The sequence below is a fragment of the Sylvia atricapilla genome, chromosome 3 (assembly GCF_009819655.1).
Source record: "Sylvia atricapilla isolate bSylAtr1 chromosome 3, bSylAtr1.pri, whole genome shotgun sequence".
Lineage (NCBI taxonomy): Eukaryota > Metazoa > Chordata > Aves > Passeriformes > Sylviidae > Sylvia > Sylvia atricapilla.
In genome coordinates, this window is record NC_089142.1 from 78,895,286 (window position 1) to 78,922,371 (window position 27,086).

Consider the following 27,086-nt stretch of genomic DNA (forward strand, 5'->3'; position numbering starts at 1 on the left):
AAATCCCAAAAAACCAAACCTCAGCCCACAACAACTAAATCCCTCCACCTTTTTGGTATCAGATTATCTTCCTTTAATGTTAATCTTAGTATGTACCAAACAATTTGTTATCTTTTGCATCTCACAAGCTGCATTTTACATCTTATTTTTTTAAGGAGCTCCCTATTTGAAGTCCACCACAAAAATCTGTGGTTTTGGATGGCCAAGGAGAAATATGCAGTACTGTGCAGTTAGTATTAGGATTATACAGTTCTCTGCTCCGAGACAGACTGTTACCTTGGTCAAATCCTTATTTCTTTAGCGCACACATAAAGTAAGTTTAATGAAAGTGCAAAAAAGACTGCCAAGATTAATGTAATAAATAATGGGAACTCCCTGGTAGATGGTGTCTGTAATGTACTTCACTTAGACTTCATTCCTCCTTCTAAGGTGAGTATTTTCCTTGCTGACCCTATATTGCCCATCAAATTCTTTCAGTACTAATTGATGCTCCCTTTAGAAACAGGCCATTCTTATTTCTTTTTAGAAATAGAGGAATGACCTTTATCCTTACCCGCACCATGAGATTAATAATGGATCTGCAATTGTTGTGAGGAGCAAGTGCACCAATAGGTGACAAGAAGTGTGATTAAAGAGGATTTTTAATCTCTCTTCAGTACCACTGTATAGAGATGCAAGCGTGAAAATAGCCAGAAGACACAGAGAAAAAAAGAAATGCTTCCTTTATATCAACTTATCTTCTCAAATGAGAAAAAAAAAAAATCACAGCCACAGTTATAAAATACTGAGTATGAGTCACATCCAAGCTGTCTTACTGATGTAGGACATCACTTCTGTAATACCACACAATTATCAACACAGCCTAAACCAGCAGTATAGAAAGGGTCAAAGTCTTAAGTCCTGGGGAAGGTGTGATTTGATCTTCCCAGTCTCCCGTCCCCTCCCCCACTGGATCAATGCCAGTTTTTTTCAAGCATCCATCAGGTAGTCTCACTTTTAATGGATAGGGCAAAGGAAGTCCACACCTCAATCCCCAGGGAAAATGGATTGGGACTCCACAGCCATCCTTGGCAGACCTGGGCTCTAAAATCACAGTTCACACAGCTGTGGCAGAAAGCAGCCTGGTCCCCCTGACCTTGAACCATGCTGACACATTGATGATGACCACTCACACAAGTAATGCATCATATTTCACAAACCAATTGACAATATTTTTGAAGTAGCAGTTGTTTTCAAGGAAAATTACTGCAAAGTGAAAGCCCTGACTGACAGAAGGCAGCAGCTGCAGGATGCCTGGAAATTGCTCTCTCAAATTTCTGAGGCACAGCTCACAGTCAGTATGTGCTTTAAGTGCAACTTGCATTCAAGAGATCCATGCATCAATACCTAATTAGAAAGCAGACAAGTTTGGATGCTCTCTCTTGCTTCCAAGCACTTGAACTCTTGCTGGACATGCAGTTTTTAATCTCTTTAGACTCACTTGTTGATGCTTGTAATTTAATGCCGAATCAATTTTCCTTCCTTACAAGCTCCCCCATGAGTAAAAGCAGCACACCAGGAGTAGCAGACAAAAGTCCTGGTGAATAATGTATTTTGTATGGATCAGAAGAAACTAGCTTCTGTAAAAAATGCAGGATTTTTAGAAGACTGCATGTCTTGGGAATCTCTCACTCAATTTTCCCCAAATACTATCTAGTATTCTCTAGATGAAAAGCAGCTTGTTCAGGTAAGTGCAAGTGGGGAAACTTCACAGCAGTTGGCATAGTCTGCCTTTAAACAAAGCAATACTGACTCTCAATTTCCCTGAAACAGGGCAGCAGAACCATGCAACAGACAGAATCTCTCTGCTCAGTTTCATACAGTAAGATGAAATTATTTGCTATAGATTACCCATGTTGCCTTATTTCCTTTATATAGACTTCACACTTCTCAGAAATGAGTACATTTGGCTATGGGTGTAGCTCTTCTCTGAAAACTTTACTACTGAACACCATTGTGCAAATCTCTGATTCCCATATGCAAAAAGCAGTGATGTATGTACCTGCATCAGTTACACCTCTAGTGATACTACTTTATGGGAGCCAGAGATTTAAATTTAGCAATTCATACTTCTGAGTCCTTCAGGCTAAAATTGTGTTACATGCACAAACTAGGGCTTGCTCTGAAGGTCATCAAGAGCATAAGATTAGCAGAAACAGCCAGCCAGCCATGTAAGCACAGATGACTGACAAAATCATATCATTATTGCAGTTTAAATCATTTTAAATTGCAACTAGAGTTGCAAGGTTTAAGTTACAAAATAAACAGTAAAAACCTTTTTTTTTTCCTGATAAGGAAAAAGGAGTAAAAAGAAATAATGTTGCAGCCGTCATTGTTTTCTGAGCTCTCATTTTGACATCCAAGGACCAGGCAGGGCATGCTCAGGGATGGCTCAAATACTCAGCCGAGATAAACCATGACAAGGAACTTGATCACGTCAAAAGGGAACTTTGGATTGATTCCTACCACCATCTAACAGCACAGAATGATTTTACTTACAAAGATGCTTTCCTTCAAAATGAAGGAATCAGTGCATGCCTTAAAACTGACCTTTTCAATTGACTGACCTTTGGAACAAGAATCACATTCCAATGACAGTAAGCATTAACTGTAATAGTGGAATCTTTTAAATACAGCAGTGCTTTAAAAAGCACAACTTTATGTCTCTAGGTAGTGTAACTGTTTTATGCAAAATATTCTGATATCTCTATACATTTATGATGTTTAAAATACCACACAGAATAATTGTAATCTATCTGCAATGTAGTTTTTTTTCTTGTTCTCAAGACTTCTTAATTTATTTTTTTTTTGTATTAAAAAAATCCCAAATAAAGCTTGACCTATGCAAAGATTGGACAGTTACAGAGAGTAGCTACTTAATAACAAGCCCCAATTAAATGAAAATACCAGGATCATTTTCCAAGCAGGAATAAATGTTATTTTGATGATTTATAAATGTCTATATAATTATAGACTAAACTATGAGAAGCAGCAGATTGCATATGATGTGAAGCATAAGGACACACCCAATACAAATCCAAAGCCCAAAAAGAAAGCGTATTGACTTAATGCTGCATTTATAACCAAATAACAACACCACCATTACAATCTGCAAAAGAAGTAATTATTGCAGAAGTTTCTTTTGCCACAGATCAATATGCTTTTCTTAGACAGACTAACCAAAAGCTAGTTTGAGACAGTATGTTATCAGTAACAGAGACAAGCACACAAGATCTACATATATATTGTAGAGCTTTTCCATCAGTTTTATATTAAATCCAGGAAAAACACATGCAAAAGAATAACTGATCTGTCCCCAAACCGTTGACAAACAACAAAGAGAACATACTGCAGAGTCTCTCCATGACAAGTATTTTGCAGCTGTTATTAACCATCCCCTCAACATTGGCCACTTATTCTACAATTACAGCAGAGCTCTTTCTTACACAGGAAAGCCAACCTACCCGTACTGTGACCATAAAATTCTGCAGCTATCACATTAGCCCAAAATTGCAATAAATATGGCAGAAGTCTGGCCTGCTTTAACACTCTGACCATCATTAGGGTTACCTAAATATACAAATTGGATTTTTTGCAGTCTACATACACTAATTTGTAATGGCTTATTTTAAGGTAATGATGATCAGTATTCCTCCCGATCAGTACTGCTCCCGCTCATTGCCAAAGGAATTATTTAATTCTTTTAATTATTTAATGCAATAGATGTTACAATAGCAAGAAAACTATATTAATGTGAGTATGCAAATTTCTTTTTATTCCATCCTCTTGCTTGTTTTCAGAGGTTTCCAAACACAGAAGTAACTAATGGAACTTGTTGGTAATGCTGATTATACAACTTCCCCACTTACCATCTATAAACTCATTAAATTGCATTTGATTAAAAGACATGCTTTAAAAAGGCATCTGATCCTAATTGGAAAGGATGAAGATAAGGAATTCAGCATCCTCCCAGCAGTTTGTGCCAACAGCTAGCCACCCTCACTGCTGAGAACAGCTTGTCCTACATCTTACAGATTTGACTCTTCTTACTTTGAAGGCATTTCTTTTAATGAAGCAAAGAAATTGATCTAAGCCTATCACTGTAAGACATTTTCTCCATCTGTTACTGATATTGATTGTATCTCCTCTGCACTTGTTAGTATTTCAAAATACTGTAAAAACCAGAACTGGATGTTGAATTAAACTATCACTTTCACTAAGAACATTTCCCCCTCCTCTTCATTTTAAACTGACAAAAGTAACAGTAGGTATTTATTACACACATACACACATGTACCTGTTTGTTACTGCATTAAACATTTATCTAAAAGTTCTTGTCACAGTTAGTGTTCTAGGAATCTAGAGGTTTCTAGAGGGCTTATTTGTAGTAGCTGTCCCTGAAAGAAAAACCATCTAAATATGCTAAAATGCATTTGAAAAAACCTGAATTATAAGGCAATGCAGATCGTGCTCTATGACTGTCTTCTCTACCAACGATAAGCCACACAATACAAATATCTCACACTCATGAGTAGTTTCACAATTGCTCACAGATCGTTATTAACAATATTTATCATCTTCAGGTTTACAACAATTTCTCCTTTCCAAAATTAATAACTGCACCTGGAAGTTTCCTTGAAACACTTTAAAATCACATCATACAGCATTAGTTTTTGAAATTTGATTGTAACGTTAAGTAACATAATGACAAATGAGATTTTTCTAAATAAAGCATTTACCTTTTCTGACTTTTCAGTTTTCTCAGGATTATTTTCTTTTTGTTAAGAGGAACTTATTAAAGATAATTTTGATACTGCCCTGGAATATATTAAAACTGATTTTTAAGGACATATATAAGACAAACCTAAACACCTCAATTTTTCTCCAATCTGCCCTTTTTGCTCCCCTCTGTGGCACCACCTTCCCTTCAAAAACGCCTGTTTTTTCTTCCAATTTACTCTGTATTCATAGGCTATTAAGGTGTAGAAAGCCTGAGAGGCAAAAAGGAACCTTGATCCAAAAGCAGCTTGGATCTTTGGAGTGAGTTACAATGCACAATAAAGCAGTGACGCCCAGGCAACAGTGCTAAAGGCAGTCCAAATTCACTGATACCAATGAAAAATTAGTCTAACTTCTACTTGGAAATAGGGCATGAAGATATCACAAAAAAAAAGTGGGCAATTTAAACAGCTCCACATCACACCTGCTACAGCAGACATACTGCAACAGTTTTGTCAGCAGTATCCACAAATAACATGCAGTCTGAATTTTACACCAGCAATTAGCATGGTGGTTTGTACCTTTGAGACATCATATCAGAAATTTACTCTGTATTTCTTCCTCAAACTACTAAAATAAATCCTGAATTAAACATTGCATTGAGGTGTCTCACACAGGTAAATCAGATACAGAAATGATACTTTAACAGAATGAAACAAAGATGAGTATTACTTTAGTGTACATAAACAGAAAGTAGGTAAGTTACATTTATACAGTCTTAACCAAAATAGTTAAAGAATTACTCTAAAAGCTAAGGAATCTGTAACTCTTCCTGATATAAATTATTTTATTCATATGGGAAAACTTAATTTTTGTATATAACATCCTATTGTATGTACTATTATTTTTAATTGGCATTTGTGCATTTAGAATATTACTATGTGTAAATAACACAGACCTTCTCCTGGAGAAATATCTCTCTCTCCATTTGCAATGACAATTGAAAAATAAAGGCTGTTTCAAACATTTGATACACCTACCATTAAACAAGATCAAATATTGCTGGATAAATATTAATTAATAAATACTGCAATAGCTTGTAATTTTTAATGGTCAGAAAATATTTTGCAATCCTTCAAGAGTATTTTCCCCCTTACCAATAGTCAAATATTGTTTCTTCACAATTTACCATATACACAGCATATATGTACAGATACTACTCTAAGTATAGAACAGTCCTCAGATAAGAGACACTTGCGTTGAGAAATTTAAGGTTTTTAAGTATTTTCTAAACTTCTAGATTGGGAAGCAAAAAGCAGTAATAAATATATTCCTACACTGTCTTATAATTTCTAAAAGTTGTACACCTGTGCTAAAAATTACTTTGCAATTGATTCTCAAAGCAAACCTCATAATCTAACCAGCATGCTTTCACTTTCAGTGCTGCCACAAGAAGCTGTGATGGTTAACAAAAATTTCACTTCTAGGAGGCCTCTAGTGCTTGCTACTGGCAAAAGACTTCATGAAAGACATGCAGTCTTGCTAAAACTATAATTCCCTGAGTCACAGAGGAACGTGCTTCAGAAACTAAATCACCATGACAACTTCAAAATGACAGTTTCCCACATCATTATCTTCACCTAGACTTCCAATTCCTTCTTAGTGAATGAAAGTTAAAAAAAAAAAAATTCTCTTAGATCTTGACAACATAAAAATAACCAAATGCCGGGCATCCCCCAGAGAGACATAAACCCCTCCTCTTCAGGTGCAAGAGAAAGCTTCACATACCATTGACACATTCAAAGACATCACAGCACTTGCCGGGCGTTCCATCTCCACGCGAGACTATCTGGGGCACGGAGCCTGCCTCGCACATGGGGAAACCACAGAGACCAGTGAGACACTCACATCTGAAACCAAAGAACAGCAAGGAAGAAAACGTAAATAAAGGTGAAAGAATAAGCAAGAGAAAAACAGAAAGTCAGAGCACAAGTTAAAGCTTTGGCGTTCACATCTTAGAATCATCTTTTATTAACTCAACAACCAAGATGTTCTATCAACACGAAGGGCTTTTTTTAACCATCCAAACGCTGTTGGCTGTCAAGCAAACAAAAAGATGGTAGTGTGCAACACCAATGGACCTCTTCTGCTCTTGGCCAAATTTGAAAACTGTAATAACTGTGTTTTCCAGACTTGCAAAATAACTAGTTTCCTCCAATTCTATCTTGAATAATCAAAATTGATGAAAAACTAGTAACAGAAATTGCATTCACTCATCAGAAGGGTGTTCTCTCATTAGAAAACCACATTATATCCAACATAGTTATGGGAAAGATTAAAGAGAAAAGAAGACCGGAATCATTATATCTAAGCTGAATGAAAATAATTGGAAGTTCTCTTTTGGTGTTGATGGTGCTGCAGTTTGCCGAGGGGGAACCAATTACATGTGAGGCCAAATAACCTGGGAAGCCAGGTATATTAAATACTGTGGTTAGTTTTGGATCATTCAAAAAGGACTTCTTTTTCCATGTAAGTAGTATTTATTTGCTTATTTAAGAAAACAGCCTAACGAACTGGGAGATATCAAATGTGGATAAACAACAGTCATGTTTGCTTCCAGATTCTTCGCTTTATGATTAACGTAACAGTTTAAAAGTCAAACACTTAAGACTTTTGATAAGTTTACATTTAACAGAGTTCTTGCCCTGAACAATGGGCACATTATAGGGATAATCAGCAATGACTCTTTCATAGAAGATCCTGAATTATGAGTTAAAGAAATAAGAACTCCACTTGTTAATAACTATTTCAAATATTTTAAGTATCCCAAGATAATCCCCACATTAAACAACCCTTTAGTAAGAAGCAGCATCAGCCCTTAATGCATTTGCTTACTCTTTATGCTCAAAAAGCAAGAAGTTTGGTTCTCCTCTGCCAAGCATGTCTCCTTAATTGCCCAACAGCCATTTCATCTCAGATCAGCATCCAATGAATAAGAACCACCTCTCAACAGACAGGTTTTTATTCTCTCTCCCTTTAACCCCATCAGTGTTAGATAAAATTGTTATATTATTCAGTGTAAGGTATTACTCAAAAGGAAGTTTGCAAGAAATACAAGTAAAGTCAAGGAATCTCACAGAACCTCTATTAAACCATTTGAAAAGGATTCTTAAAATACTGCATTACAGAAACATGTTACTGTAAAGAGATAAAGTCCATTTCATGAATAATGTTAAATACATTGAGATAAAGTGAAGCAATTTAACTTTATGTGCACATGTATGCTACAGTATAGTAACAGCTTTAAAGCAGGCATTTGAAGGTTTGGTGGTTGTCTTTTCTTTATTGGTTTGGTCAGGTTTTTTTAAAAAATTTGGTTGGGTTTTTTTGTTTGTTTTTAATAATACTACACTTCCCATAACAATAAGGGATAACGGACTAAAAAAAAAGTAAGAGTACAAAAATCAAAGTTTTATTTATCACACCTTTGCTTGTGACATTTTCTTCTCACCTTATTTGTAAATACAAAGACAGAGGGAACCCAATTATTTTCTTTACTGTGTGGTGTTTGCCATCAGGGATGAAGAAGGAAGAAAAGGCATTCTGGCTTCTACTACATGTGATCAAAAAATCTGAAGGATTTGTGACAGCAGTTTCCCTTTAAGACAACTCTGTAAATAATTTTTCAGAATTACTAATATCTTTCACTTTTGCTGTCCCAATAGTACAGGAAGATGGTGGGGGGAAAGAAAAAAAGATGATCTCTAGTAATCAATGAAGAAGAAAAATTAGCACTGTCAAGTTCATGGAATTTGTACCTTAACCCATGTAGCAGATTGTTTTGAAAGATGCTTTTCCTTCACGAGAAGGAGGAAACCCAGAAATAACTACCTACCGACTAGTAATGAAAAATAAAAAAACCCACCACCTTTTCACACATCTATTTAAAAAAAAAAAAAAAAAAGGCAATCTGAAAGTGGTATTAAAAGCCTAAATAAAAATTGAAGTTTCACTTCAATAACCCTGTATTCCACATCCTGATGACCTCTGGGAAAATAGATTGATCAAACTTCCTGAAAATTCAGAGAAAATAGCACACATTAGGAAAACAGTTGTGGACCTTGATTTTCCAAGTTTCATGAGCTGAAATTACCACACTTAGTTCTACTGCCTTCACAGTAAGCTTTCTCAGAAGTATCTTCTTTCTTTTTGTCTCGCATTCCTTGTAACTCACAGAACTGCAATATTAAATTATTAGATTAATAACTTGTACTTTCCCCCTCTTGTTTTTTTCCCAGTCAACAGCTTAAAAAAAACCCCAAAACAAACCAAACCACAAAACTAAACCACAAGAAACTATGAATCACCACTTCAAATAACTCAAGATAGGACAATCTTCCATAAAAAGGGATGACAGAGATATTTAAAAGATTGGTGGGAGCCAATGTTATTTTCTGCAGAAAAGACTCCCTCCTATTCAGAGTCATGAAAGTTTTGCATACTCACAGTGTAAGCAAACAAAACCTCAACACTCCAAAATTTTATAAATTGACTTCTCATTTGGTTAAAACATAATCCATGCATAGGAGAACGTCAAAGTAGAAAATTATCTCAGATGAACTTTTAAATAGTCTGCATTCTTTTCAGCCAGCTCTGCTAGGAAAACCTTTGACCATTGTCCAGGCTATTAACATGGAAAACATTGTTTTGGAGACACAAGTCTGTCAGAAAGAAACCCAAGGACTTCTGGTGGCTGAGCATGGCTGTCACACTGCCAAAGCAACATCTGGAAATTCAAAATAAGTGACCCCATTCTCAAGCAAGAGAGCAAGATGAGCTTTATAGAGCTAGATTTTTCACAAGTACGTTCTGGAGCAGAGGGATGGATGGAAGAGAATTTGCATCCCAGGTCCGTGCTCTGCCACAGGCTGCTAACCACCTGTGTGTATGTTACCCTTGGTAATGGAACATGAAGATAGAAGAAGTGTAGCAGGTCAGTTTGAGTTAAGCCTGTTGACAGTGGCCATGGTCCCTCTCAGGCTAATTTCTCCAAAATTCAGCTGTTCAGTCTGCTGTTCAGTAAGGCACCATGCTGGTCCTGAGCTGCTCCCCCATAACTGCAGCTTGCCTAAGGAAAACAGTCACAGCAGAAGTTGTCACAGCAGAAGCAGAAGTTGCTGCAAGGAAACCTGCCACAAGAGAAGACTGCACTGTAGGGCACCTCCTCCCTTCACATGGCCTGCAGTGACACCACTGCAACATCAAATGGCATCGTGGCATCCAAAAGTTCTAGCATTACAAAGGGAGGGCAGCACTTGAGGTGGCACTCAGTACCTGCCCCTGACACACCTTATTACCAAAAGCTGCAAGGAAACAAGCCTCTTGGCATGTTGTTACCATAACAGCACTCAAGTCAGGCCAAGAACACATCCTTTTAACAAGGAAGAACAGCCCTGTACCAGAGTACAACGTTACCTTACACAAGGGCCCAGAAAGACATAAAGAGGAATCAAACAGTAATGCAAGAGCCTTCATGGCATCTGAATTGGTGGTGGCACAGCCTGGAAGGAACCAGGAATCCCAAGGAAGAGGTTTGCTGGACTAAAGTTTTGCAAATACAGAATCAACCTGACTGATAAAAGAAATTATCTCCAGTTCTTCAAGCTAAAAAAACCAAACAAATGAAACAAGCAAAACCCCCAACCCAACACCAAAAAACCACTACCCCAAGAAAAACCCGCCCCACAACAGCAGCAATCCTAGAAATTTCAACAACTCAGCAAGGAAAACTTTAGAATATAAAGAAGCAGAAATGAGATGATGATCATTAACCAATGCTTTGTAGATTGAGGATGGTGACTCCTTCAGTAATATAAATGTCTTGATTTTAACAATCAGTTTTTAAGTTCTTCAGAAGATAGGCAAGTTCATTATCAGTTTAATTTATTTTTGATGTGTGTTAGTGGTGGGTTTGTTTTAGTTTGATTTTTGTTGTTTGGGTTTGGGTTTTTTTAAGTAAAAGAAAAAGATAAAAAAAATCAAGTTGAATACTTGTAAATGACAACTTTTACTTCAAATCCAATTATCTTGGCTCATTTACTTCTGTTGTTAAACAGATTTAAAGAGAGAAGGGCTTGCTTAGCCTCAGAAAAGCTGTTTTGATGGTAGGATCAAAAGAGTTCTCCAGGCACAAGGCATAATGGCTATGAAAATAAGAACAGGCACCCTGGAAGAAAAGATTTATTATCAGTGAATAGGAGGGTTGAGGCAGGGGTGTATTGATGAGAGAGATATTTATTTTGAGGATCAAAACAAAATTAAAGTCTAAAGCACTGAGACTAGAGAAAAGCATTCCTGAAACATACATCACATTCCTGTGGAGATTTTATCAGTCCTTTTTTTCCCTCCCTTGCAGCCATCTAGTACAATTTGTGTTAACACTCTTAACACTTTTATTAGTCAGTGTAGTAGATAAAACTTCCACAGATATGTTAATAATACAAGCACTTAAGGATCCTGTGAAACCAGGAGTTTTCATAAGAGCATTATCAAAGCTTGACAGTGGCAAAGAAAAGTTTAACTTTCTTTGCTACCATCAAGCACATAATGTAAGCGATGATGACACAGCAAAATTAAATATTGACATAGCAATCCCATGAAATTATTGAAGAATTATTTCTATGTTATTCACACCTGAATCCACAATGTGAGTTAAGCAGACAGGACAAAGCCACTGCCTGCACTGCAGGCAAAGCCAAAGCCATTGGGACACCATTGTACATGAATTTCAACTAGAATTTTCCTAAATCTTCAGTTAGACAGACTGGAGAGTTTTTGCTCACAAATTCAGTATCACTATTGAGTTTTAAAGATAGTATTCAGAAAATCAGTAATGAAAATAATTTTTTTTTTCATGGAAATATTTCAGTATTTTATTTCAAAGATCAATAATAAACCTCTAAAGAGAGATGACAGAAAAAAAGCTGCATATAACACTATGAGACTGTTTGCAAATGCTCAGAAATTTTACATCCCTGCTATGTAAACAGATACATATGGAAGTTCTTCCTATTTTAATTTTTCAGGGGGTTTACTTATTGAGTAATCAAAGTTAGTGTGCTCCCCAAGTAAGAATTCCTCTTTAAAATTCATATATTGTTAGAGACACTCAACATAACAGTAAATTTATCCATGAGTATAGTAATCTTTATATACTGGGGGCTTTCAAATATTACAAAAAGGCAACTATCTAACTTTTAATTAAATATACTATGAAAAGGAACTTTTTTGGTGTGTATTTTGCATATTATTAGCATTAGCAAATTGCAAACAGACTCTAAGCAAGGGAAGTCGTCATAAAAATCAACATTCACATAAAGTAAATTCCAAGGCTGATAAGGATCTAAGGAATTCATCTGACTAAAAAACTTCATTTCATCCTTTGACTAATAATTAATCAGTTCCTCTGTTTCCCTGAGGGCCAATACAGAAGAAGAGGATAGTCACAAAAGAGTGATGCCAAAGACAGAGTAGGCATACAACCAGCAGGCAAATGTGATTTTTCAAATGTGCTGATTTTTTTCAGGTACACAAATATATATATATGGACTCTTTTGATTTCATCAGTATAGGAAATAAAATACAACATAAACTAGTTCAACTCTCTATTTTTCTTACATTTTACCATACCAGCAGATGCTTTTTTCTGCTGATGGTCTCTATGGTTTTTACCACTGTGTGCCTCAGTTACTCATTTTTTTTAGGTTTATCAGCTTCACTCATCAGAACATAAACATTTCAAATCTAAAAATAAGGTACCAGTTAAGATGTTACACAAATGTCAGTTTTCTGATATTATGAAAAGCTATTCCTTTTCTTATTCGACCACTGTTTAATGAGGAATTAAAAATATCTGATCCTCTTACAAAAAACCCACAAATCCTGAGCACTTCCAGTCCAAAATCACTTACAGATAATTGCTTTCTAAGTAATTCATAAACTTCCATATTCCTATAACTCCAAACTTTCTTACTCTTGGATGAGATATCTCCCTACAATTTAGCCATTAGAAATGGCTTTGCCATAAGCAAACAAAAAAACACTGAAAACCAATAAAAAAAGGAAAAACTCCCACAACCCCCCTCAAAATTCATTATTGCTTAATTTATTTGACTGTTTAATTTCATGACCAGTTTCTCCTCTTTGCAAGAAGAAACCCAAAATCCAAATAATTATTTCATGTTTAGTTTTTCCATGCCATTCATGTTATTAAACACCTTCCTCAAATCCCTGAAGGCAATTCTGTACGAGTTTAGGAAAAGGAAGAGAAAATGGTTTGGGTTGGAAAGGAACTTTTAAAGGTCATCTAGTTCACTCCCACCCCTGGCAATGATCAGGGACCTCTTCAACTCCATCACATTGCTCAGAGTCCCATTCAACCTGACCTTGAATAAAAATGAAGACAAAATTTGCTCCAAAATCTAAGTAGTTTTATCACCAAACAACTGCATTCAACTAATGAGACCCCCTTTTGCACAGTAGAAACCATGCACACAAGAACTGTAACACTTTTGTAGAATCCAGACTGAAATTCACCAATGACATTTCAAAGAAGCAGTGAGTAATGACTATTCATTTTAAAATGGTCCACGACCTTCAGTTTCAATTATTCAATAATTTGAGAAGGAAGAAAGAAGCAGAATTTGTGGCTGCTGAATTCTGACATGATGGTTCCCGCTATCTTCTAGAGGAAACACAACTTCACACTCTTTATTTAACCTCTGTAATGCTGATATTATCATCTGCCCCAAAAACCATTGGAAACTGCTGGGGAGTTCTTATATCTACTTCCCTTTTAAAATGCAAGCATCCAAATTATAATTCTATTGTTTTATTATGCACATGGGTCTCTTTCAACATCTGTGCACCTGCGAGTCTGAAGACAACAGTCAGACATTATTGATTTCTGTGATAGAAACAGAAATTTCCCTATTTAAGTCAGAAATTATTCTCAGTTAAATCACTTATTCAATTTCCAAACAAGCCCATAGCTGATTAGGTAAAATAAATGAAACAAAACACAGTGGGAAACCTCAGGAGAAAGATTAAAAACAATACTCAGTGTGATCAAGGTACACATTAATTGTCAGACTGACAAGTGAAAACAAAAATTGAAACGGAAAGACGCATCTACCATCTTATTATAAGGTAAAAGAGCTCAAATACCAGCTTGCTTATAAAGAATGGAAACAAACCATTCTATTCTATAGATACTACAACCCCATTCTAATTTCAAGCATAAAACACCACCTAAAAGTAGATACAATTAGGAGTCACTTCAATTTATCTGGCTTAAAATTTCTTTCCAAGTTTCACAGTGGAGGAGTTAACATACCATTAACTCAGCACATGGTCAGATTAGAGTACTACAGATATTTTCCCATAAAAAGGAAACTGTTTGCATGGCTGTCATTGATACTTTCTCCCCCAGGGCAAACGGGTTTTTTTTGTTTTGCTCACGGGAAATGTGCTTCTTCCTTTAGGTGGCATTGTCCTTCAGGTTTTCCAATTCAATATTTCCTAGAAGTTGGGAGAAGACCACGAATGTGCATTTTTAACAGGTCATACAGGCTCAAAACGCTGATCTTATGAAACATGCAAGCAGGGAACTCTATTTACGATGTCTTACAGCTTCTTCTGCAAAAGATTTACATGCTATTTCTTCTGCAAGCATTGTCATGTTTCCCCTCCTTGTCTGAGGTCTCTGACACTCAGGAGCCAGCCATCAGGCTCCAGAAACGTCTTGTGTTCCAAGAGCTTCTGTTCAAGTTTTACTGAGGTGGCTTTGAAGAAACAACCAACCAACATATCATCTTTTCCTCATTTGTGTACTTCAGGAAAATATGTTTGCTGGCCAAAACAACCCACATGGTGAGGATCAGTGCCAAGGCAGCAATAACTACCATCACACTGAGAACACACGGGAATTCCTGAGGCAGCTGTAGTAGGGAACAAGGGGAAGGCTTGAACTCTGAGTTCAGGAATTCATTACCTCTCATGGAACACATCAGGAATAGACAGTCAGGAACCATGGGTCACCTAGAAAGGTTACACACCATGCTCTGTTAGCCTCATGTTTTGTGGCTGTTCAGTAAAATGCAGTCTGTAAGCAGGACTGAATATCTCAGCAAACCTGAATGAAGAAAAATGGTTTTCCTGGGAAAAATATTCACCATTTTCTCACTTCTGAGGAATTTAAAGAATAAAATGAAAATGCCTAAACACCTATTTCCAGATATTACGAAACTTCAAAAAAATTGCAGTGTTCTATTCAACCATCATTAAACAAAAGCCTACTGCAAGCCTGGCTTGAACATGGGATGGGTTCAGCTATCATCAGTGTAGAGCTTTCCTTCAAGATAAACCTGCCTCTTTGATAAGGAAGTCTCCAATTCAACACCAAGTGTTACACCACCACGGTTCTGATGCACTTGAGACAGCAAAGTGCAAAGTGCCAGAGTTAAAGTGCAGGAGAAACAACCTGAGCAAATTGGCCAGGATTAGAAACCAGAGTTTCTAAGAAGCTGATGACAGAACTGAAGGCACAAAAAAAGCTTCTGCAGAGTCCTTAACAAAGACCTTTGATTCAGCTACCCAGGTTACTCAGAAGCCAATCCCTGAACAGAAGTCTCAGGAAGATACAGGTCTTGGATCAATGACTGGTCTTCCCAGTTCCAGCTGAACCTTCCTTTAAAAAAAATCCACAACCATTTTCTCTTGGATACAATTCTTGAGGATGAGATGGATGGAGGAGAAGGATCTAAAATTCTAAAACAAATACAAGGGAGACCTCTGCATCAGCAGAAGTTGCTTAAGAGAGGTGACTGATGCAGGGGAAAATGAAGAAAAAGTTACACTTCCTGGAAAATCATGACTATCTTCTAAAGAAGGCTGAAGGAATCCAAGTGGTGAATGCTGTATGGAACACCAAAATATTATCAAAAAATGAAGGTCTTCCAAAGACAAGAAGACCTAAGAAAATCTAGACAAATGTGAGAATCACAAGGAATGATATAGAGAAGATCTGAAACAGCCAAAAAGCTAAGAGGAATGAACAGAACAGGTACATATTACCCTTCCTACTAAATAGGATATGTGGAAAGTTAATCATGGACTCAGAAGTGCTCTGAAATACAATGAAAATATATTTGATAATAGCTTTAAAGGGAACTTATAACAGTAAACTTCCCAGATTCTGGTGGCTGACACAGAATGAAAGGAACAGAACTGTGCTGATTTTTGTGTTGCTGGCACTAGATTGCCTAGATACTGGTGTAACACGAAATACACAACACTGGCTGGTAGGTCTAATGTTGCGACAGGTCGTGGACACAACATATGATACAATGTCCAAGTGCCATAAAAGCAGATAAAGTAAAAGCGATTGCTTACTGGACAAAGTCATCTAGGAGGATAAAAGATCATGGAACCATAGAACCGCTGTCATGTGTAGGGACATCTTCCACTAAACCAAGCTGATCAAAGCCCCATCTAAGCCGGCCTTGAACACTTCCAGGGGCATCTACTTGTTCTCTGGGAAGCATGTGTCAGCATTTTACCACCCTAACAGTGAAAAATTTCTTCCTAATATCTAATTTGAATCTATCCTCTTTTTAATTTAACAATATTATCTCTTGCCCTATCACTACACTAATTCTATACAAATTTAAATGCTCTCTAAAGAGGTGTGATTTTTGCAAAATCATCTGCCACAGGACCCTTGTTTCAATTCACTTACATGAAAAGACAGCATGTCTTTTAACGTATCTGCAGGTTTTCTGAAAAATTCAAGTGAAACTGTAAAAGGTGAATTTCTCAAGTGGCATATATATTGTGCCTAAGACAACAAAAGTTTTTATTAGAAACAAAAGATTAAAAGTAACAAAATAGGTATTTTCTTCCTTTGGAATCAAAACTAATTCAGCAATGGTATATACAAACTTAAGAGCTAGATTGCTAATCTTGATTGCTACTTAGACTTAATGCCTATAGAACTGCTAAATAATGCACACTCGTGTTAAAAATATTTTAGTACAGGACAGATAAAAGAGAATTCTCCTAAGAAGACTCTTAAAGTGAAGTATGTTTTTGTAGATTTACTCTTTTTCCTACTATGTCATAAATTGAAAAGTAATTAAATACGATAGAAAATTCTAGTCTAGTTCTGTTCCAAAATAAATTCCACTTCTATCTAGATATAGCTTAAATTAAACCTTATCTAAAAAACTCTTTCCTATACCTCAAGGTATTACTCATTTTCATGAGCTGTATAAAAATAAAGTATTTAAAAATTGGGGGCAAGAACTAGGCTGTTTTTAAGTAAATCTTTAATGCACTTATTAATTGCTGCTCTGACCCTCCAATTCGGAAGAGTAGATGATGAAAATGTAAAACAAGATTTTATCATCCAGAGACTTAACACTTGGATTTGCTGACCAAGCACATTTCACCTCTTTACCAGACTGCTGATCAAAAACGGCATTGCCATTCACAACAGCCCCAGATTGATTTTAGCCACATACAACGAAAAAATTCCAGGGCAAAGACTATTAAACAAGAAAAAAAGAATTCTATGACTAATTCATTCACAGAAAAATTTCAGAGGCTTTCTTCTAAAAAATACAAATATAATCCTACTCCTTCATGCTACTTGAGCCAACTGAGAGGCTTGCATTTGTAATGCCATTCAGCTATCTGTAACTAAGTGATAATGAAATGGTCCAATTCAAAGCATCTTTCTTTGCTCATCCCATCAAGCCTTTTGGGCTCCAATCCTGCAAGACTGCATCTGTAAAAAGCTTTTAATCACTTTTTTGGCATATGAAATTTATCTGCTCCTGTTATGCTCAACTTATAATTGCTGTTTCTTCTCCTCATCCCACCACATCATTCTTGAAAGGGCTTTGTTTAAAGCTAGGACTCAGGTAGAAAATAAAGTACTGGAAATTTTGATAGATAAACTTACATCAAATTTTTCTGAACTTTTTTATTTTTTATTTCTGAACCAGCATTATGGTGTGAGCTTTTTAAAGAAGTATGTGAAGCAAACTTATTATTGGGATTTAGTGAACAAACTCCTGGATGCTTCTCTTCTCTCAGAATACTACTATATCCTATATTATCAGCAAGATAGTCAAGCCAGCATACATATGCTGCCAAGAGCTCCTCTCAGCAGCTAAAGGACAATGATGCTGACTCATTGAGACTGAGTCACTCCTAAAATCTGAGGTGGTGTGGGAAATGTCTTTCAATGTTAAGTAGTTTGGGGAAGGGGATACATTTCCATTTTACAAAGCAAAGTAAACTCTGTGAGATAAAAACAATTAAAAAGTCCTAGTTGGTTTTTCATTTGTTTGTTTTGCTTAATGCTAGGATCGAATTAAAAAAAATAAGACTAGTGATGATGGAAGACAGAAATTGAAAAGGAAGGTGCTCTGATTGTCAAGTTCTATAGGCAAGATTAGTATCTTCAGAAGACAAAATCAGATTCCAGCAGCACTGGTTGCTTCTAGCCATAATTACATCCTTTAATCCTTAATTCAGTCCTTTACCAGTTTTCCCACTATTTTTCTCAGAACTGATAACAAGACAACCAGATTTAATTACTTAGGTTTTGTTCATTTTAATATTGGCACGGTGCTAGCATCGCACTATTCTCTATGGAGTTTTCTTGCTTATCTGTTTCTATTAAAAGACTGACCAAGAATGGCTGGGGTTGGGGGTAGGGGTGTGTATGTGAAGAATCTCTGAGAGCAGGACACTGAATGAATCTTGAAATTACCAAATCTGTAACAGATGACAGCACAGAAGCAGAGGTATAAAACATTAGCAAGAAGCAGAAACCTAATAAAGACTAAACTTCCAAATTATTCTGACAACAGTCACAAAGAAAAAAAAGAGAATCCAAAAATATTTGGTGCAAATCTATCTAAACAGGCCATATACTATGCTGTAAAAACCTTATGAAACATGTACAAAACTATGTGAGCAATAAAAATATAAGCTGTTTATAATCACTGTCCTATTCCATTTTTCACAGATAAAGAAATTTAACAGATTTTGATTAAGGTTTTTACACTTAAAAATAAACTCCCAAAGGAATCTGAAAATTTGAAGAAACTTCATTTAAGCAGGAAAAACTGGGAACATCTGAAGAGAACAGGTTCTGTAAACTTGAGAGCGATCACATTCAACTTTATAATAGAAAACCCCAAACTATGGTAATGTTTTCTGTAAGAGCTCTGATGCATTTTTTGTTCAACAACCTCCTTGGAGAAGCAAGCATCTTTACCAAGACCAGAGACAGACTGTTCCAAGCTTTCCTAACATAATAGCTGTTTTCCTGTTTTCCAAACATTTAGCTTTCTTAACATAATTGCTGGAAATTTAAGATACGTGTCTCATAACAGTCTGATGAAAGCTGAAGCAACTGGTATTTTGATGTTGATGCCAAATCAGTATGTTCTGTTAGAACCACCGCATTAGAAATCAGTGTGACACTAAATGTAACCTCTGAGTACAAGAACAAGAATTTATGGTAGCAGACATTTACTATTCCTACTTTTCCCCTGGCATTCCTCAAGGAGTTCTCATTGTTATGAATACACATTCAAGGGTTTGTTCACAAAAGAAATGCCAATTTATCATCAGATTTAAGGATCTCCATTTTTCTAGCATATTATGTACAAGAAACACACCAAGAACAGGATGTGAGGCAGAAGTCAATCTGCTCCTACTGTATATGAAATTATCAACTACTTGTTAACCAGCTCAGTGACATGACATCTGTCCTTAACGATGGCACTCTTTTAATTGCTTTTTGATTCTTCTTGTATTACACTTTTATTTCAGTGGCAGTAAATGAAAAAGATGACCATAATTTCTTCAAAGAATTCATAGTCTTAAAAACACAATTTCATCTACTCTAAATTACTGTCTAAAGTCCATGAACTTATAGAACAATGTCTCTGCTTTTAATAAATTATTCTCATATATATACTAAAAAATTAGTGCCACTTCTTTCTAATTTAATTCTAGCAATGAAAGAGATGTTATATGCAATTAGGTGATTCTAAACTGAATCTCAGAAAAGACAATGTTGATATTTCATAGTTCTTAATATTTTATTAAGAAATTTTGAAATTAAGGGAAACCATCCCATTTTCCTATTGTAGACTCATTCATTCATCCATAAATCTGCACTTTTTTTTTTTCTACAATTCTGACATGCAAGTCTCACAGAGACCCTCCAAATATGAAGGGTGTCTCCTGAAATCTGAGGAAACACTGAACCTGAAGTCAACTGGCTCAATTTTCATGTTCCACGTAACTGCTACTTTGTTTTCCTTTCTGTTTTATCTTTTCATACATGCACTCCTCTAATATTTTTAAAGCTTTCTTTTCTATTATTCCCACACTTGTGTTCCTTTATTCCCTCTTCAAATAAAATCTTTACTTACAGCACATGAATGATGATTACGGCACTGTCTTTCTTAAGAAGCCCAGTGGTATATAAAAATCAAAACAATTAAATATATTTCTAGTAGGCACACAACATGTAAAGCATCTACATGATCATATTGCTGCCAGATTCAGTTTTTCTTCTTTCCTTCTCATCCACTCCATTAAAAAGTGTTTTATTGCTTTGGCTGATTTGAGGCAATCCAAATGGGAACCCACATAATAACAACACACAGCAATAGACTGAGCCATGACATTAAAAAATAATGGAGGAGTACAAGACACCTACAGTTGTTTCTACCTGCCTGCAGACATACTAGGTTATGCTAATTGTGGAGATATTTTGCAGTTCTATACATCAAGGAGGGCAGAGGTATTAACACAAAACCCTCTTCGATCATAAGATCAGATCCTAAGACTCCAGGAGCTAAGTACTCATCTGTTCCAGCTCTGATCTCCTGTTAAACTCTGATCCCAGGAATGTGCAACAACTGATTTCAAAGAGGTCTCAGGAATTCATAATTATCTAGTAATTCACATGCTGTAAGCCTGCTTGTACAATTGGGACCTTTGTGCATGGGAGAAGAGAATACTTGATTCATCACTGACTTGCCATGCACGCAGACAAGGACACTTCAGACCTCAGTTAGTGCTTAGCAAACTCACTTTATTTTTAAACATTCTCAACAAAATAAAAAGATTCTTTCAAGAACATGCTGGCTCTAGGTGTTTTATTCAAGGTCAGTTCCAGCATGTGTACTAGAAATAAAAGATATTTCAAACTGGTGATTTTCCTGAAGTAAATGAAGATTTATTTTCTTGGTACTCTATATTTCCTGATAGAAGGAACATTGAAGTTATCACTGACAAAGAATAAAGTGGATATTTTTCATTCCCTTCACCCAAGCACTAGAAAAATCAAACAAATTATATTAGACTACACAAAAATAGAACATAATTTCACTTTTGTGAAACCAAAATAATTTGGCTTATGTATCACTTTTTATTCCAACAAATTGAAACAAATTTGGAAGTAAAAATGTACCATTAATCTTTCTAAATTATCAATGTTACTAAGTGTAAATCTAAACTCTAAATTTATGAAATATTAATCTGTGACTGCTTCTTTTACTTTATAATCTATCTTTCTGAATACAGTCCTTAGCAGCATTTTATTCTAGTTGTCTTGAACATGCTGAATTATATTTGCAACAATAGCAATATGATGATTGCATAAAATCTGCACACTCCTGCACACTCCCAGTTAGCCAGGTCAGCTCTAAACTAACACATGATTGCAGTTCCTAGGAATTTTACAGAAAATATGCCAAAGAATAAAGGGAGGAAACTAGAATCCATACCATGTTCTGGTATACAAAATTCAGAAAACAACTCTGAATTAAATACTATTTGCAGCATTCACTGAGTAAGGATAATAAGAATCGGACTACTATCAGTATTCTACAACTACAAATGAAACCTGTCAAGTTTAGAAATATATTTTCAAATTTTAAGAGGTAGGATTAGTGCATTAAATGATATTTTCCATATCTCTTTTTCTGCCCTCATTATATTAAAGGTCTTAGATTCTCCATGCAGTAAGAGACTCTTGTATGTCAGGGAAACAACAGTTCTAAGAAGATGCCACAGTAAATGTACACCCAAAGGGTACCTAAAAGACAACAACCTTGATTATACAATCTTTGTCATCTTCTACTTTCTGAATTCTTTGCAATTTTTTTTACTACTTTACACAAGGGGCTAACAACATGACAATATTACATGGCTGCAAAGACCTTCCACTAAGCAAGCTGATTAGCTACATCTACAAGAAAAATTTTAATTTTGGTGTAAAATCCTTTCATTTATGTTAATTTTTACTTGAATACATATTTATTTGGCATATTCATGAATCAGGGTATGGGAAATTTCTTGTAAAAACACAAACTCAAAGAGTGGTGCACAATTGTGGAACAAAACCAACCCTAAAACTGTCTTTTTTTTTTTTTTATCACAGTAAGTTATATTAAACAATAGAAGTAAAATGCAAGCAAGTACTTGAAATTCCTGTCCCCTGCAGCTCCAGAGAGTCATCTTTCATTTTTTACAGTGATCTTCCACATACAGATTACATTTTTTTTTTCTCCTTTAACTAGAAAAGATTTTTACTAGCATGGCTTCTATCATCTCCATCACTTAACTCCTCACCATCAAACACCTTCAAAAGTTAACTTTTGCAAAATTAATTGAATTAGCTGAAAGTCAATCTAGAGGCACGAACTCCTCAAATAATTTTAGCAGAAACCAACTTCATGCACACCTGTACCGTGATGACTTTTTTCCTGCTTTGAAAATACAAGATTTTGCATTTCCATCAGACTGATACAACCTACTTCACGTAGCTTTTACTCAGTATCAGCATTTATTGTCATGGAAGCAGGCGTTATTATCTGGTATTTACAGTACTTGAAATGTCGAGAACAAGTTGAAAGTACCGAGCCATCGAGACACCAACCTTGTGGGCAGGGTGCAGCAGCCATCGGCCGTCAGCCTGACTTGGGTTTCATAGCTATCCAGGGGGCAAACAACTTGCTGAACAGGAGGACATTCCACTGTGCTGCAATCCACACTGAACACTAGGGAGGAAGGGAAGAAGAACATTTCTTTTACTCATGCTTTAGAAGCTTTCTGCAAATTACTTCCTCATAAGCAACCACTTATGCATCAGCCTTTTAAGTCACAAAAATTATCCAATGAATGGGTGCTTGCTAGGTAACATATACAAAAAGCCTCCCTTTCTCTTAAGATTCACTTTTTAAAATTATTAGGAAGCAACTGAACTGATATTAGTTAATATAAAAATTTACAGAAGTTTGACAGGCAACCTTACACAACCATTACAGCTGTGAATATAGAAGTACTCTAGTTATGAAGAATATGGATCACCTGCAGCTTTTAAAACAGTAAATTAATTGTTTAATTTTTTTAACTAAGTAAAGTCTGTTTAAAAAGCAAAATACTTGGGTTATAGGAAAAAATATACATTATAGATATACGTGTGCATGTGTAAAGTACATTTTTCAAGACTATTTTATTAGGTTGTCTTATTTGTATATTTATATATGGCAAAAATGAAATGCAAATTAACAAATCTTTCTGCATTAGTGAGATGAAGAATCTTACTTAACAAGACTAACCAACAGTATTTAGAAAGCAACAAATGTCTAGAAATGCAAAAGAAAAAAAAAAAAAAAAACCCAAGCCAGGCTAAATATATATTTAATGTTTTAAGTCATACTCAGGAAAGCTCAAACACATCTTTCTCTTATTTGGTACTAAATCTTCCACTACCAGCTCAGGTAATATGTATCTGCTATGCCTTTTCATAATTATATTAAGAAAGTGCAGAATAAAACACGGTTCCCTCTTTAAGAAATGAACTACTTTCTGACTAAGCAAGCAGGATGAACAGAATGTTACCAGACTGCAAATTATGCACTATGATATCCCTGGTTACTGATTAAACTTCACTGCAATATTGACACTATCACAGTGTCTTACTGAACTGCTAAAGCAGCTTGACAATGCTACCCACAGTTCTTGCAAGAGCTCATTACCCTCAAAGGCCCATTTTTTCTCTTCTTGTCCTACATTTTCCAAGCTTGATCCTCAGTGGTACATAGCATCTGACTAATAATAACTGACTATCACCATGAGACATCAGTCTCAGAAATACATCTGCTCTGCACATCTCCATTGCAGTGGTTACAGTGTGATAGTACGTGGCTCACTAATACTGAAATGCAGACCAGTCTGTCATTTTTAACCAAGAACAAACTTAAAATTGTTACAAACAACTCCCAAGTTAAGACTACTTAAATAAAACTTTTTCTCTTTATGATTATGTTATTAGGTTAATCATAAAACAACTGAGGTAGGACAGGACCTCTCAGTGGTTCCCAAAGCCAGGCCATGTAGATCTGGCTGCTCAGGTGACTTTTCAATATATCCATGGATGGAGACTCCACTACCTCTCTGGGAAAACTGTGTCAGTGTCCACTCACCCTCACTGTGAAAAAGTGCTTCCTGATGTTCAGAGCAAACCTCCCATGTTTCTATTTGTGCTGCTTGCCTCTCTGGTCCTACGACTGGGCACCACTGAAAAGAACTTGACTGTTTTTACACCCCCTTTCTGGTGTTCATATGCATTGATGAGATCTTCCCTGAGCCTTCTCTTCTCCAGGTGGAACAGTCCCATCTCTCTCATAGTTTCCTCACAGGAGCGAGATGAAGACAGATAAGAAATGAAAAATATTTGAAAAAGGAAAAAAAGTTCCCACTTTCTTTCAGATTTAAACAGGTTTTTCAAATTGGAAAAAGTAGTGATAGAAACTTAGAGATAAGCTGAAAATATTCTGAGGTTACAAAACAGCCTGTAATTGGATTCTTCATTGCTTTAAAAGGTATCTCCTAGATTTGCTGCACTACTGTCCTGAAAAATAAGACTGCAAATATTTGCCACTGACTGTTTAGTTTTCTTTTCACATCCTACTGTGACTCCAATAATTAACATATGTACATTTCATGAACAGTTTATTATAAACTGTGAGTATGTATCTTATTCTAAACTCTTATGTCTATCATAGAAATTTTAAACTCTAAATACAGTTGGACAAATCTGTGTCTTCAAGAATACGTTACAATTTCCTATCAGTGAAGACTCACCCAATCAACCTATGCTTAGAAGTCTTCAAGAATTTTCTCCTGTACTGAATTTGTATATAGAAGCACTGGAGTGACCACTTTTCCACAGGAATGTAGCAGAAATCCTGCCACAGTCGCAGGCCCTGACATACCTGCAGTAATGTGCTACCTTCCTTTGTAGATAACAAAACCAAAGGCTTTGAAAGTGCTAATGAAACCAGGTGAAAAAAAAATCTAGTTGAGTAAGTTAATAAAGTATATTAAGTTTGGTAAATTTCACCTTTACATATTTCAATTAATGAAATGGCTGGTTTTTCAACTAAAACAATGTATAGCAGCTTAGGGCAAGATCTAAATAAATACCTGGGCATCTAATGGTGAAGGAGCAAGTCAGTATTTGCATTTCTGATAAAACAGCAGCTCAGTACAGGCCAAGATTTCAAAAGTTGCAAATTTCTGAGGGTTCATTACAGGGATATAAAATCTGCTTTTCCAGAATGAAAGTATCACATGACATCCTCTGCTTTCAGTTCAGACACATTTCAACTGGTTCCTCATGAACAATGCAACATGACACAACTACACGTGATAATGGCAATCACATTGTCTGCCATGCAAGAAGTAGAAAGGAAGTCTCTCTCCATGACAAGTCATTATCCTTTTTACATTCCATAACACTTCAGAACGTATTACATACAACCATAGCATTCCTGGACCTTCAATGCAGCTCTATCACTGCCTGAACCACTTTCTTAACTGCCCTATGCCAGGTATTTCCCAACATGGATCTGCACATTTGCTGATTTTTCCCCCTCCCTTGCCTTCACTGTCAACTTAAAAGCCAGCTCATTTCTCCAGCTCCATCAGAAATGTATCTGTAATTCTTCATTCTTTTTGTCCAATTCTTTCCCACTCCCATCTCAAGTTCTGTCAACATAAGCTTTTAACAAATCATCCAATAAAACAATGTAAGTACTATTCTGTAAGTAACAGAGGATAAAAGTAAAACATTATAGAACTCTATTTCTCTGAGCTGTGTATGGAAACTTGATTTTGCTGACCCTTGTCCTTAGTGCAAGGCTGTATGAGCTCCAGACCTGATTTTCCATGCTGAAGCTGTACCAGGGTGGAGCAACAGCTACTTCCCTGCGCCTCATTACACACTACCTACTAAATTATGCTGCTGATCTCAAACTTTCCATCAAGCCCTGACTGCACAGAATTCCCCAAAGAAGTAATGCAAACAATAACATTTTCTTTACAATTGTGTTTAAACCAACATTTGGAACAGGAAAAAAAGAGTAATTTTCAGGCCACGCAGGAGATGAGTGAATAGAAGCTCTGCCAAAAGGACTTTTGAAAAAATAACAAATGAGCGGTCTTCTCAACACAGGTTATGTCTATCATGACAGACATTTCCCAATGCTTTCCCAAAGATATCAGAAATTAAAAGATTACACTTTCCATTGCACCATATACAACAACAAGAGTTATCAGAAAAGGTACAACAAACATCTATTGGACAACTACCAAAGTAAACTATTTCGCTTATGATATTCAGAAATGACAGCTAGAGTTCCTATCAACACTTTAGCAAAATATGCTTTAATTTACATTTTAACTCAAACTCTTTAAATAAACAAACATGATTTTAAAAAGGTCCTTATTCATAGCAGTTTAGCACATACACTCCCACAAATCTTGTTACGGGTTATTTTTATTTTTGCTATTAACATATTATGCAGTTCCATTTGAGACTGCTCATTCAAGCTATCTTTAAGAAAAAAAAAATTTGAAAATACATTTTGAGAAATGTAATCCTCATCTTAAAACTAAATTCCCTATTTGTGAATTGTGGAGGTGGGCGGAGCCCCGGCTGCTCTGCCCTGGAGGGAGCCAAGCTGAGGAGTCAAGGAAGAATTTCGCAACTTCAGCCAGAGCACCTAAGACAAAGACAAACCTCCTAGCCACGGCGACCTGTCCGGGGACCCACAAGCCCCCTCGGGATTTTATGTAGGTCTGTTACAATTGATTGGTTCTGTACCCTTTTCCTCCCACCCTGGTGTCCCATAAAAACCCCTGAGTTTCCTCTGGTCAGGAGATGT

The 27,086-nt window shown here is 36.0% G+C and overlaps 1 protein-coding gene across 2 annotated transcripts in view; it reads right to left on the minus strand.

Moving 5' to 3' along the window:
* CRIM1 (cysteine rich transmembrane BMP regulator 1) overlaps positions 1–27,086 on the minus strand; it is a 176,742-nt gene that overhangs the window by 63,292 nt on the left and 86,364 nt on the right. For both annotated transcript variants that reach the window (XM_066315930.1, XM_066315931.1), the window contains 2 exons: positions 22,793–22,913; positions 6,547–6,668 (listed from right to left, as the gene is read on the minus strand). In XM_066315930.1, coding sequence (XP_066172027.1) covers positions 6,547–6,668; positions 22,793–22,913 — 243 coding nt within the window. The remainder of the gene's footprint in view (positions 1–6,546; positions 6,669–22,792; positions 22,914–27,086) is intronic.